The following is a 15214-nucleotide window of genomic DNA, read 5'->3' as shown; positions in this document are numbered from 1 at the left end:
CAGCAACCAGTGTTTCTGGACTGGCCGCACCTCTCAGGTCGCCCTCGGTAGATCCCAGAAAAGGAGCTGGGTTCTTATTCTCCGGAATTGTCCGTTCCACCTTAAATGATGAGGCGCCAGAGCGCAACAGCCGCACCATTTAAGGTGGAACGGACGTTTCGAATAAGAGGTCAGTCTCTCCCCGCGTGTGGCCGCGCAGTATCGATCAAGCCTGTGTATTAGACCGTTTACTACGCCGGGTCCTTGCGTCAAAGCGCAAACAGCGGCCGTGTTTGATCTGTCTGAGCGCCTTTGCGGCTCTATTTGCACAAGACCGGGCTCCAAAATGTAGCATCGCACCAACACTTCTCACACGCGCCCACCAAAGCTGAAGCCCCCCTGAGGAATGAGCCATTCAGAGCGTTCAATGCGGCTTTCGCCTTGTTTTTACATTCATTCTTCATTCTTCATTCTTCATTTTTCGTTTTTCATTTTTCGTTTTTCATTTTTCGTTTTTCATTTTTAGGTTTTCGTTTTAGCGGTTTAGTTTTTTTGGCTTGCCTTCAGCGGCGCCCCTGTTCGGTGGTCGTAAAGCTGCTTCTTCGCCCCGTTTTGCTCCCTTCCACATCACAAATTGCGCCACGTTTAAAAGCAGCTCTTCCTTTCCAAAACAATTGTTTTAAATCACAAAATACACCTTTTTTTTGATGGTTTCTTTCTTACAACACCAGGAACGTTTTCCCCTCATTTCACCTCTTAGAAACCAAAGAAAGCACCAAATTTACTTATTTAATTATTTGCAACGAATGAATTTATTCGACTAATTTGCGATTTTTTTAAGTCAAATAGTGCGAATTTGCTTTTTAATCGCCAAATTCCCTTTTCGCTCTGCTTTAACGGTCATTCATAGAACATCAGGAACGTTTTCCCCTCATTTAATCCCTTAGAAACTACGGAAAGTATCAGGGTTAAGAATAATTACTGGCATCTAATGAATCAAACAAATTTGCATTTCTGAACCCAAATAGTGCGAAATTGCTTTTTAATGGTAAAAAATTGCTTTTGCTCTGTTTTAAGGACATTCTTAGAACATTTTGCCCTCATCTGGATTCCTTAGAAACTAAGGAAAGTACCACATTTAAGAGCATATCATTAATTCCCGGAACGAATTTGCGATTTTTGAAACGAAATATTCGACTAATCGTTCCTTTTTTCCGCCCACAACAGAGAATTCTGACAACAGGGGAAAAAAAAAGCCACAGGCACGTTTCCATAGTTTGTCACATTTTATAATAAACATATAAATAATAATTTCTATGCATTTGCTGACACATTGAGGCCTCGCTATGATGGGCTACCAGCCTGGAACAACTGTGCATCTGCTACATTTTAATTCCTCTAAAAAACTATTTACCTATTACAAAATATGAAAAAACAAAACAAAACAAAGAAAAAAACAAAAAATACATTTTGCAAATTTCCATGAGTTACTTATTAATTTATTAAACAGAAAAGCTGCTCCGTAGCTACGATGTTAGACTACTGAATTGTCAAAAATGTGCATTTTCTATTTTCTCCCAAGAAAAAATAGAAATAGAAAAGGTTTAAAAAAAAAAAAGCCAGAGGAAAAGGATGAAGAGAGAAGTGAGCGGAAAACCTTACTGAGCAGAACAGCACAGGGTCGCTGATTTAAATTAAAATAGAATTCTCCTCAAATTTACACTATTTAAAAAAAACAAACAAACAAAAACGAAGAAACGTGATTTCAGGAAACGATCGGTCAAAATCTACTCATTTACAATTCTGTGTATAAAAATATAATTTATGGCCCCCACAAAGTTTTGCTCGTCCCCCAAAATATAACAGTCAGTTGCACATATGCACAGAACATTACAGCCTGTCCAGAAGTTTCTCCTTTTCTACCATTTTACAGGATTTTTTTCCGTTTTTGCAGTTATTTTTGTATTTTGTTTGTTTTTTTATGGTTTTTTTATTTTATTTATTTGCTTTTTTTAACTTTTCTCTCCAGTTTACTTCAAATATACAAAAATAGATTCTGCACATCTGGCTGGTCCCACTGAATTAGACTCCATTTGAGTGTGGCCAGCCTTCAGTTCACACGAGAATAAATTATTCAAAGATAACTTTTAAGGCTCCGTTTCTTTCTTTCTTACTCTTTCTTTCTTTTTTTAACTCTTTTTTTTAAATGACAAATGTAAAAGTCAGTGAAATAAATATCCCACCTCTGCCTGGGGCCTCTCTCTCTCTCTCTCTCTCTCTCTCTCTCTCTGTTTTTATATACTAATATTGTCTTATATCCTACATTAGTTTGAAATGTCCACACAAGTCTTTTTCAGCTGGACTGTGCAGGCATGCCCAGCGGATGAAGCGAGCGCTTGTCCAGGAGCCAAGTTCCCATTCGGTAGAGCAGCCTGGAGTACCAGTGGATTCCATCCGGCTGTGCGGTCGAGTTTGACAGCTGGGAGCTCTGTGGGAGTAAAAACGAGGACAAGCCGTAAGCTAACCTGACCGGGGCGAAGGCCCAGTGGGCTAGTCTGTGGTCCTGGATGACTGCGTAGCAAGACGCCAGAACGCGGTCCACCAGGATGGTGCCGTGAGAAGTGACCGGTGCGTATGAGCCTTGGTGCTCCTCCATGTATATCCTTTCTACGACCACAGGGCTCAGCCGACCTCCGTCGCCACTGAGGACCAGCACCTTCTGTCCGGGTTTGACCTCGCTGGCGAACGTGGCCCTCATGGCCTGGATGCCGTCAGTCGAGTTGTCAAGGACGAAGATCAGGTGGGCTGCGGTCAGCGTGATCTTCTGGGCTTTGGTTTCTATCACGTAAAACACTCTTCTGGTGGACGGGTCTCGGTCCGTGAACATGACAAAGTCGCTGTAGACCAGCTTCCCGGCTTCGTCTGCGGCTAGCACCGTGTCTCCGGGCTTCAGGTCCATCACGGCCTTCTTCCGTCCGTCCTTCAGCTGGACCTGCGAGGTTCCTGGGAAACAGCCTCCGGACTTGGCGGCCACCGAGTTCTCTGTCGGGACAGAGAAGCATGTTGTTAATGCCTGTTTAATGGAACAAGCTGGCTGCAGAGCAAGGCTACTGTTCAGAACGTGCTGGCGGCGCTGACCAAAGGGGCGACGTCCTACAATGTCCTACAGTGTCCTACAGCATCATACAGTGTCCTACAGCATCATACAGTGTCCTACAGTGTCCTACAGCATCATACAGCATCCTACAGTGTCCTACAATGTCCTACAGTGTCCTACAATGTCCTACAGTGTCCTACAGTGTCCTACAGCATCATACAGCATCCTACAGTGTCCTACAGCATCATACAGTGTCCTACAGCATCATACAGTGTCCTACAGTGTCCTACAATGTCCTACAGTGTCCTACAGTGTCCTACAGCATCATAGTGTCCTACAGTGTCCTACAGCATCATACAGTGTCCTACAGTGTCCTACAATGTCCTACAGTGTCCTACAGTCTCCTACAGCATCATACAGTGTCCTACAATGTCCTACAGCATCATACAGCATCCTACAGTGTCCTACAGCACCATACAGTGTCCTACAGTGTCCTACAGCATCATACAGTGTCCTACAGTGTCCTGCAATGTCCTACAGTGTCCTACAGTCTCCTACAGCATTCATACAGTGTCCTACAATGTCCTACAGCATCATACAGCATCATACAGCGTCCTACAGTGTAAGGAGCCACATAAGCAAGTCTGATGGAACTTAACAACTCAGTTTAATGCAATGAGGGACGTAATCTTCCATTACCTGTTAGCTACATTAGCTTCGTAGCACTGGCACTAAAACCCAAGACGCAACTAATGTGACTCAGTTGACTGATTGCATTTGAGGTAAATTGGAGGGGGGGGAGATGGGGGGGTATATTTGATTGAACTGCTTTCAAACGTTGAGAAACACTGAAGAGAGTCAATTTGGACGTAGCCAAAAGAAGCGTTAGCGAGCGGGCCATGTTGGCCCACCGCCGTTGCCTTGGTGGAAAGGAGGAAAAAAAACCCAAAACAAAAGAAATAGTGGCCGCTGTGTGAATTCGGCTGTAAATCTAAGGCCCTTGAAGCAAAGAAGAAGAAGGGGGAAGTTTTTGTTGGAGACGAGGGAAGGGAAGAGCTTGGACCGGTCTAATTAAAAACCAATAAAGGCCGGACATTGTCATTCTAATGCGGCTTGTGTACGGACCACTCTTGGAAAAGGACACTCATGCCTTTCCCAGCTCCTCTTTCATATTTGCTCAGGTGCAGAAACGTCTGGGTGACAATTCACACGCACACATTGGCTGCCCGCTTAAAAAGAAAAGGCCCCGGAGTGGTATTTACTCAGGCCAGACACTTTTGCAGCTCTCTCATGACGGAGATTTGAATGTAAATTAGCCTCGGGGTTACAAACAGGAGGCCTAACATCAATGCCTTCTTATTTCTCTCTCTCTCTCTCTCTCTCTCTCTCTCTCTCTCTCTCTCTCTTTTACCGTCATTGCTCTTCTCCGTTGTCAATCCTGGGAGAACCCTTCGCATTCCCGCTCTCTCGGATCACACGTTCGGTAAACACAGGCCCCAAAGAATGGGCTCCTCCCGCTCCGGATTTATTTTTTAAAGTCTAATCCTCTCATGAGTTCCCGGGCCGTGCGAGAAAGGTGGCCACAACTGGGGAAACAGATTTGGGCGAACGAGTTCAGCCTTGCTCGGGCCCAAATCCTTTTGATAGAGGCGCGTGACCCCGAGTGACATGGCCCCTCAATGTATGTCCTGAAACGTGTGTTTTGAATTACAATCTGAAGATTTGTTGTTTTTTTTTTTTTTTAAACATAAGAAAATGGGGGGATGGGGGGTGGGGGGTGGGGGGTGTTATGCTAATGCAGTCCACAGAAAGCACGCGAGGCCTGTGAGTGAAAGCAGTTGAATGAATGAATGAGCCAGAACATCCGTCCAAACTTTGCTTTTCTGGGTTAGAACCTGAGCGGCGGTGCTGACAGATAATAGGACTCAATAGTCACCCAAATCGCCTGAACCATTTCTGAGAAAACACATCCTCAAACTGTCTTTCTGCTCCAGTCCAGGTCTTTATTAAAGTGGTGCAGATGCGTCAGTGTGATCTGGGACACTTTTAGACGGCAGGGTTTTCACAAACCTCCTCAGGGGGGCTGTTTACTGAAGTTCTGCTCGTTTTTTCTTGGTTTATGCTGTGGACTAAACAACACTGGCAGGTCTGCACAAGCTTAATCCAGAGCCGGATGTGGGTTAGGTGAGTTGAGAGACGTTTTGGTGGCACGTTTAACAGAAACGATTTGGGTGACTATTGAGTTCTAGTCTTTGTTCGCAGTGTTGGCCTCGTATCTCCAGTTCTAAACTAAGGAAGCAAATATTGGACTCCAAACATGTGTTGGCTGATGGATGATGTCTGGGGGAAGCGGAAAAATGGGTGGATTTGATATTCCACCATTATTTTAATGGCTTTAACCTCATGAACCACAGGAGGTCCATACGTGGCCTATATGTCAATGCATTATAATTCAGTTTTGCCTCGTAACTTCAGAACTTACACATTAGTTTCACAGTACATTGACATTCATGCGTTTGGCAGATGTTCTTATCCAGACCACCTTACAGTTTAAACATGATACAGAATTGATATTGACATTGAGTTGTTGCCCAAACAGGCAGCTGAACCTGCGACAGTGTGGAGATTAATAGCTGCTTCCTAAGTTTGTAGTTGACGAATCTCAGCAACGTTTGTCCACACTGGCTTTAAATTTGGTGGGAAATCTGTTCATGAAGAAACACTATGGTACATAATTTGTCTCAGCTCTGACTCCGACCCCGCCTGGGCTAAGCAACATCTCTAGCAGGGGGGGTCCGGGGGGCTCCTTTATAAAGATCCTTCCACAGGAGCTGATAACAGCATTTTCTTCACCCAGACAGAGTGGGGCGATATAAGATAAGCTTAGACTGTCCACGCTCACAGCTTAGACATCTTTCCATTGTATGACTGGATTTTACGTCTGGAGATGAGATCTGTTGATGGTTAAGCCTTTCAAGAGTTCTATTACACACTGCTGTAACGGTGGACTACTGTAGCTACTGTATAATAAGCTTTAAATGTAACAAGATTCAGCTAAAATGAAGACGTCCGTCATTCCCAACACCTTAAACCACAACTATTCATGTTAAGATGAATTATTTAGTAACTACTATCAATTATCCACTTTCAACTACGATTTTTCTCATGAATTTAAATGAATTATTGAGTATATACCTCAAAACGCTGAGGAACTATTATGAAGTGGTCGGCATCTACCATAAAATATTCCCTATGTACTATAAAATACTGACTATTTACTGAATAATTCATATTCAACACCTACTATGAATTATTCAGTTACTACTATAAATTATTCAGTAACTATTATGAAGTATTCAGCGTCTACTATAAAATACTGAGTAACTACTATGATAAACAGTATCGTCTTTAAAATATGAAATATCTTTCATTTGTAATTTAATAATATTAAATTAAAGATTATTCAGTAACTACAATGAATTATTCAATATATACTACAGTATATTGAGTAACTCAAATTATTTAGTAACTACTACAAATTCTTCAGTATCTATTATGAATTATCGGTAAGTACAATTAATGAATTAAATAGTAACTGCTATGAATTATTCAGTATTTACTATGAATTATTCAGTATTTTCTATGAATTGTTCAGTATTTTCTATGAATTGTTCTATGAAATAGATTATTTAATAACTACAGGAATGATTCAGTTTTCACTATAAATTATAGAATATATGCTAGAAATATTGACTAACTACTATGAATTATTCAATAACTGCTATGAATTATTCAATGACTACTATGAATTATTCCGCAACCTGTTCTGAAGTGAGTTCTGTTGTTCTGCCAGTGTGGAACTGAAATGTGGATCCACATGCAGACCCGTACAGATTAAGAGGTTCATTTTTTTAATAAATTAATTTTCACTCGTTCTGATTCGTTCATTCCTCTTGTACGTCTCTCAGAGCCTTTGGCCAGTCAGTTAGAGTCCAGTGTCCTCACCTGCTTTGACGGAGCAGTGGATATGGGCTTTGGACTCGTAGTAAACCCAGTCGAAGCCGGCCTCCACCGCCAGCCTGGAGAGCATCCCGTATTTACTCTTGTCCCGGTCGGAGGTGGTGATGTCCACGGCCCGGCCCTCGTAGTGCAGGGACTCCTCAAAGTGGTGTCCGTCTTCGTCCCAGCCTTCGGTGACCCTCAGCTTGACCCCCGGCCACTGGTTCATTACCGAGATGGCCAGTGAGTTCAGCTTGTCTTTGCACCTCTGAGAGAGACGGAGAGACGTTTTTATAGACAACGATGACAGAAACAACACGAACAGCAACTCCACACGCTCTGAGGAGAACACTGAATTAATTACTGTCCTCTTAATTACTCCGTTCATTATTAACGACTCTGAAACGAACACAGTCATGAGCGGCTCAGTCCAACGCTGTGTTTTGTTGGTGTCGTAAAACATGCTTTGCGTTGTATTAAATTCACTAATATGTGAAATTCAGCAAACAAACAGCAAGTGTGCTTTAACCCCTTAAAATCCCAGGCTTATTACATACTAGGGCCAATTATTCTGTAACTACAAGGCCTTCAATGCAAACTAATGGAGATATTCATAGGTTATGTAAGTATGTAATAAAACTTCTGGCCGTTGAAAGGGTTACAGTCACTCGGCTGTGCTAACTTATTTTAACTCAACGAAAAAACGTGCCGTGTTCACTTTTGCACACAACCCACGTAGGGTTTAGAGAGGTTAAAAAATGATATCCATATGACTGTGTAGAGCGTAAGCAGTCCGGCTTATGAAATAAGAAATAACATACAATATGTGTAACAATCGAACTCAGAGAAATCTATTCGCCCAGATGAGCGCTGACCGGTGCACGGGCCTGTCTCAGCTCTCTGTGCTCCTGTTGGGTTTTGTTGGTTATTATATTGTCCTGAAGAGGGGCATCTCTCTCTCTCTCTCTCTCTCTCTGTCTCTCTCTCTCTCCCTCTCTCTCTGGGAAGACTCTCTAAAGCCTGTGATGAAATATTGATAAGTTATTGCATTCGCTCCACTGCTCTAAAACATATAGATCCAACCGGCGAACAGGCGGAACTGCGACCCAGCCTTGCGCTCAAAAGCCGGGTTTCATAACGGCCCCAGCCGGAGCCACTGAAAAATGAAAGCGCGCCCCAAGACTGTTCCTATTCAGCATGATTAATTCATGTCCGAGCGCAAGGAGATCCAGATTAGCCGTGGATACGGCCACTAACCACTTTGCAAACCTTTGCTGGTCTTCTCTGGGACAATCCGTCCCAATGCTGGACGTATATGTCGACTGCAGGAACGCAAAGGACCCATTCACCTCTTGCTGTACGGATAATTGATCTGGGGATGGTAAATGTGCCAAAACTCAAGGAAAACGATAAAGACATTATAGCATTTGACCACTTATACATGCCCAAACAGAGCCGTTCCCACTACAGGGTCAAGCTGCTATTATGAAAATGAACATTTGTCGACAGAAGACAAGAGTCCATCAACCCCCGATGAGGGCTGTTGGCCCAGTTTGCTTCTATTAAGCTATGAACACACTGAGCCAGGTAACAGGAGGCCGAACTCACTGATAACCAGGCCTTTTTGGGGTTGGATGGACCAGCAATGGACATGACTGTGCTTTAAATTAGCAAATAAAATGATCCTAGCTGGACTTGCTTTCACTGCCATGGTGCTCAGTTGTGCTGTAAACCATTCCGAACCTGGACCTCGTGACTTCTGGACTCATCAGGTGAGACAGATCAGAATCTAGGGTTCTAACCACCCTGCTGAAAGGTTTCCATGTGTGATTAGCTTGGCTTGGTCAGAAAGCACAGGCAGAAGCATCTGCAAAACATTGCTGGATATTTTAGATCTTTAGGTAAACACAGCATATACTATCCTTTAGAACTACTCGACGAGGGGGTCACAAGAGATTTCCGTCGGAAATGGAGGCCAGCAAAAGAGAAAGGTCCAGTTGGGGGTCATCCCCAAGGACTGGGCTGCTCTGGAGGCACTTGTAGCACCAGAAAATGCTGCGAGCGAGCAAAGGGGAGGGGGGGAAGAGACGCCGTAGGCTCTCCCCCGGCGCATTCAAGAGCCGTGAAGCCTTAAACTCTTTATTAATTCATTGGGTCGTGTGCCTCAAATCAAGCCGGATTGTGCTCAGTGAGCATGATGCACAGCGGGGGACGACAAGCCGGCCTTCCCTCGGCCTGTCCCGCTCTTAATCCGCCGCTCTGAGCCAGGGGTTCGGACGTGGGGTGGCCAGACGTCCAGCTTCCCTTCGGTGTTAGCGACTAATGATTGATATTTCAAGGGAAAACAGTCTAGCAAGTCGTCAAAGAGCGCTGTCGTGAATACGTCGTGGGCTTAAATGCCGATCCTGAAGGAGCATATTATGGTGTTTACACCTGAGCCAACTACTCAGCTCGCTTACAGACCACTCTAGGGGTTGAAGAGCAAGGAGAAACACGGTGTGGGGCGAAAAACACGGTGTGGGGCGAAGTCCAGGACCACTACTGGGTTAGACGGACCACCTATTTCTATTTGGCCGCCTTTGGATCAAGTTGGCAATAAAATGTCCACACAAGCATGTCAGGAGAGATTCCTGGACATAGCATAGAGAGAAAGGAGCGCAGTAAGAGGGACAGCGTACATACACAACACCACGGTCCGTAAAACGGAACCTGTCCGTGAATCTTTAACAGCAACTTGGCCGTCCGTAAAAAAAGTTGCTCACCAGCTACTCAACGCTCAGTTACTCCCATTTACAGCACAGACACGACAATATGCGACCACACGGCACAAAACCTGAACCTACACTCTTTAAAATGATGGTTCTTTAGTAATATAGAACAATCAGTTCTATATAGAACCATTAAAGGGTTCTCTACATGGTGAAATCGTTCCTCAGACTGATGGAGAACGTGTTGTAAATGCTTCTATTTAGGGTTACAAGCTTGACGTAGCAGGAGCAGAACCCTTTTTGATGCTGTACAGAACCAAACACCCATTCTCCATCAATCTGAAGAACCATTTAAGCATGCAAACGGTTCTGTATACAACTCATGGTTCTGCATAGAACCATTCCCTGTACTGAGGAACTCTCGAAGAATGTTTCTAACGTAATAATTCTAATATTCATCCAGCAATCTTAGAATTAGAAGTAGATTTTGCCAAGAAGTGACTGTTTTTTTCCATTTTGCAGAGCACAGAAGCTTCAACATTCAAGGATTTGTATCTCCAGAATGGAACTTAACAGAAGAAGGCAAAAGAAAGACGTCTGAATGGACGTCAATGGGGCGAGACCTTTTTCCGGGGTCGTTTTGGAGCATTTCTACCGGTCCATTCATCATGAAATCTCAACATAAAGATGAGCTGATATTTTCGAGTTCGGTAAAAAAAAAATCAGAGATTTTCTTCCTACACTGTAGAAAACGACTCAGTGCTTTAATGTAAAAAAGGGAGTAACTCGGTCGCCTTAAAATCTTGACCCGGCTGAACTTCAAATAATAAGTTAACAGAATGCAAAACACGGAAACTTGCTGTTAAAGTTCGACTCGGTTTATTACGTTAAAACAAGTTTTGACAATATATGACCTGCTTTTCTCTCATGGGGGTGACAGAAATATGAGACTCCTATGTGGAAACCTAACCCACAAATTTATGGCTACTGTATGTGTTGCGGAACCCTGAACGGTGGGCTGTCCTCCTCTTTTAAGGAGTTGTGCTGGCTCTGTTTGGACGGGACGTTTGTTGGGAAAGCTGCGAGAGCAAACGAAGCCCCGCAGGCTGCGCTCTCGCACTTCCGTCCCGCTTCGCACCACAGAAGACCCGCGTCAGGCTCCTGACTCACATCGTGTGGTGTTGTTGTTCATGTCAAAAGCTTCTTGTGGGAATGAAATGTGTGATAAGCCCACTTTATTGGGCCTGTAAAGCACCAACTGCATGGTCATTACACCTCCATGACCGCTGTCTTTGTCAACACGCTATACTTTCTGTGTTGTTCAATGAGGACTGGCCAGCGTTGACTGTCCTGCATTGTCCTGCACTTTAACTCTGTGTGAACCTTATCAGATCAGTCCAGCTGCTCTAGTACTGCGTCTACTGCTTTATGTGTTCAGTTCATTTCATTCACAGCGCCGTTTGACCCCCGCGCTGTGTCCACTCTTCATTACGCACAACTGCCATAACGACTGATCTGAAAAAGCTCCGCTCTCGCCGTCCCGAGGCCTTGTAAACTTCCCCCTCAGCCCTTAAAGCAGCCGTGTTTGATGTTTCAAGAGCGTCTCTGGAGCCTGGAGCTACTGTACCACCCCCCGCAACCCCCCCCCCCCCCCCCCCCCCTTCGCAATAACCATAATAACCCTAAGTGGAGTTTGATATATATACATGTGAGAAAACCACACCAGACAGGAGTTTCATCCCCCGCTTTTAAAGCACCAAAAAGAGATCAAGACCCAAAGAAAGAGGCTTTATAACACACCTGCGCCGCTACGTTCACAGAGAAACAGCCTTTACAGCCGCCCAGCAACAGCCACAGGTTTCCCTTTCATTGCCGCCCAGCCAGACGATCGGACACCAGCGCTGCGCTCACTTTTATTCCACACGTCAGGCTCAACTGTCTAGACTGGCAATCAGAACGAGCTTCAGATCAGCACAGAACAGCCTCACTACAAAGAAAGACCGTACGTGTACCTCTGTGCACAAGCATCCCCATGCGCCGTTTCTCCGAGGAAAGCATTCCCTAAATCCAGGGAAACAGGGCTAACGCTCCTAATGCAAGGTGCGGCTGCTCATTTGACATCGTTCTGACTCACTAAACACTCTCGAGAGCACAAAGGTGGGAACGCTTCTGCGCCTCGGGAACACGACATGAATCTGACGCAGACTTTTTCCCAGGACCTTCATCTAGAACACGCTTAAGAACAGACTTAGGAGGCGACTGGAGAACGAGGCCCTCACTGTGACGAGACACTCACACTGTGATGGAATTCATCACAATAACGATAAATATCCGGCTCTGCGTTACGTGGCTGGCGGGCCGGAACCTCTCCGGAATTTACAGAAGAAGACAAAACCTTCATAAGCTTTAATGAAGTTCATATGAGCTTCTTTTTTATCAAAGTCATTTTGGAGCATTTCTATTGGTCTGTTCGCTATGAGTGTTAAGGGCAACTGGCATCTCCGAATTACATAAAAAAAACGAAATGTGACAAAACCAAGGTGCCCCTACGCATCACCGCCGTCGGAAGAAAACCTCCTATCTCCATTTTTTTCTGTTTTTCGGTTTTTGGCATATTTTGAAAATCCCTGTTGTCCTTCACACTGTGAGTAAACTTCACGATGAATGGACCAAAGGAAACGACCCAAAATGACTTGGAGAGACGTCTGGTTCCATTGACTTCCATTAAAAGTAAAGTAGGTTTTTTCCTCCTCCTTTAAAGTCACGGTTTTGGAGACTGGAAAGAACACGATTCTTCAGGGGTTTATAGAACAGTTTGCATGCTCAAATGGTTCTCTGCATGGTGAAATGGTTCTTCAGATTGAGAGAGAACATGTTGTATGTGGTTCTATATGCACCAACAATAGCAGAACCCTTTATTATTGCCGTATAGAATCATATACAACACATTCTCCATCAATCTGAAGAACCATTCAAGCATGCAAACTCATGGTTCTAAATAGAACCACTGCCTTTACTACAGAACAGCCGAAGAACCAAATGTGCGCATATATATATATACAGGCTTTTTAAATGGGTTGATGCAACAGTGTAGAGGGTCCTAAAGCTTTACTAGGTGACCAGCGGCTGGTTCTAATATGATCTAAAGGTGTTTCTACAGGAAACCTGTGGTCCGTGTTGGGAACCGTTCCCTTTAGAACGCAAACCCAATATGTTTTAATCCCACTGGTTTCTGCTAATGGTCATTTTTCTGCACGCTGGACACAAATCTGACCACTAAGGTTTCACTGCCCATATCTAAGATATGCACTCCTCACCTCCTGACTGCGTCACTGCTGCATTAGCACGCGCCGCGCCGTTTTCCGCGCTAGCGCGTGGCTTCGCCCTCGTTAAGTGTCCGTTAATGAGCTTAATGAGTGAATCAGGTGCGTTCAAGGCGCCGCGGGACCGAGAAACCGCGCGTGCACTACGGGAATCAGCAGCAGCAGCAGCACGCGGGCGTCCGTGCCATGCCGCGCGCGCTGCGCTGCGCACGCTAATTCCCCTCATTTCGCATTTATCCCTGCGGGGTCTCGCGCGATTTTGCAGGCTGATATCTCTAAAGCGACACCTGAGCACGCGCTCCGCTGCCAATGCAGCTGTCTCGCGCGCTGCCTTTGCTTTGCTGCACCACTGCAGCAGAACTTCCCACCCGCGAGTTCACTTTCTTCGCTTGGGCACGAGCTTGACCACCTTTGCAAGCCCCCCCCGCCCCCCTGCCTGCCTGCCAGCCTGGCGCACGAGCAGCTCGCCCTGACAGCTCGTGCATCCTCCAGATAAGCGAAAGAATCGGCGTGTCAGGCGTGCACCGCACGCGCCGAGGCTGCCGCTTTCTTTCTAGAAACGTCAACGCTTTCTGTCTCTTCATGCCCCGATTAGCGCGAGGAGGCTGCGGCGTGCACGCGCTTGCACTGTTTTTCTGCTCGCTCTCTGTTTTCCTTGCTCTATATTTAGCTGACCCGTGCGGCTCGAGCACGGTCCGTCTTTGCGGAACGCAAGGCGAGCAGAGGCTGGACGTCGCACGTTCGCACGAGCGTGTCCGTCCAGCCGTCCATCCGTCCGTCCGTCCGTCCGCCCGCGCGTGCATCCGGCGAGCTAATGCACGGAACGCACGTTTTGCGCATTCATATTTTAGAGGAGACTCCGGTGCACGAGCTTCAGGCGCCCGGGTAATGCAACGGCGCCTAGTGAAGGCACGTGCTTAATGCTCCCAAAGGAGCTCGCGCATTTTTAATTTATTTATATATTTATTTATTTGTCTTACACTCCAGCAGCGCCCTAACGCCCGAACTGGAGCACTGCGCGGCTTCGCCACTACCACGATTCTGCGCAAAATAGCGCGAAATAGCCTTTAAACCGCTCCGTGTGAGGAAAACAACACATTCGGTCGCTCACCTGAGTCATGAGGCGGTCCGCGCCCGTGTTCTCCTCGTCCTTAAAGATGATGTCGGGGTTGTAGTTGGGGATGAGCTCCTTGAACCTCTCGGAATTCCGCGTGATCTTGCCCTCGTACCTGCCGCTGGCGCCCAGCGTCTTCTCGGCCACGTTCGGGATGAACTGCTTGTAGGCGAGCGGCGTGAGCTTCTTGGGATGCTTCCTGCGCCCGTAGCCCCTGCCCGGCCCGCAGGCCAGCGCCAGGGAGAGGGTCAGGGCGGCCAGGAGAGCGGATCTGGCCAGCAGCATCATGGTCGGACGCGTCCTAACCGTCGCGGAGCCGTGCGTAAAAACCGTGCGTAATAACCGTGCGTAATGACCGTGCGTAATGGGGCCGTGCGTCCTGGCCGTGCGTCCTCCTCCTCTTCTGCTCTCCTCGTGCTCCTCCTCTCTTGTCAGGCACCAGTGCGCGTGCCCCCTCCGCCTTTACCGCGGCAGGTGGGAAAAGCTGCTGGAAGAGTGCATTAGAAGGACTTTGGGGTGGAGGTGGGGGGTGGATGGATGGATGGATAAAATGGGGGTCTTTGGAAAGGGTGGGCTTTGGGTTTTGGAGCGCAAGGGGGTGCTGGGGGTCTGGGAGGCACGCGAAGAGTCTCTCTCTCTCTCTCTCTCTCTCTCTCTCGCTCTCACGCTCTCTCTCTCTCTCGCTCTCTCGCTCTCTCTCTCTCGCGCCTCGGCTCCTTTATGTACGGTAGCTGCAGTGGGTCGCAGGCAGGGACTCTGATTGGCTCCTCCGCGCCTGTCCCTTCTTCTGATGTGAGCGCGCCAGCGGAGAGGCTGATATGTTTCCTCAACCTGGAGGGAGGGAGGGCTGAAGGAGGGAGAGGAGGAGGTGCCGTAGGGAGAGGTTCCGCCCCCTGCTGCTGATGCTCCAGCGCGAGACTATCCGATTCAATGCGATTTACACCATTAAAAAAGCCAGTCAGTTCAGCTGAAGACGCTGCGCAGCTTTCAGAAG

At 46.4% G+C, this 15214-nt stretch overlaps 1 protein-coding gene across 1 annotated transcript; it reads right to left on the bottom strand.

The window, feature by feature from the left end:
- Window positions 1–1261: 1261 nt before the first annotated feature.
- On the bottom strand, window positions 1262–14992 carry shha (sonic hedgehog signaling molecule a). Its single transcript, XM_017683492.2, has 3 exons — window positions 14218–14992; window positions 7082–7343; window positions 1262–3021 (listed from the first exon to the last, which is right to left on the bottom strand). The coding sequence occupies exons 1-3, from the start codon at window positions 14506–14508 to the stop codon at window positions 2333–2335; spliced, it is 1242 nt and encodes a 413-aa protein (XP_017538981.1). The 5' UTR covers window positions 14509–14992; the 3' UTR covers window positions 1262–2332.
- Window positions 14993–15214: the final 222 nt, after the last annotated feature.

Source organism: Pygocentrus nattereri, chromosome 2 (assembly GCF_015220715.1).
Source record: "Pygocentrus nattereri isolate fPygNat1 chromosome 2, fPygNat1.pri, whole genome shotgun sequence".
Lineage (NCBI taxonomy): Eukaryota > Metazoa > Chordata > Actinopteri > Characiformes > Serrasalmidae > Pygocentrus > Pygocentrus nattereri.
This window is presented reverse-complemented; position numbering and strand designations above follow the sequence as displayed.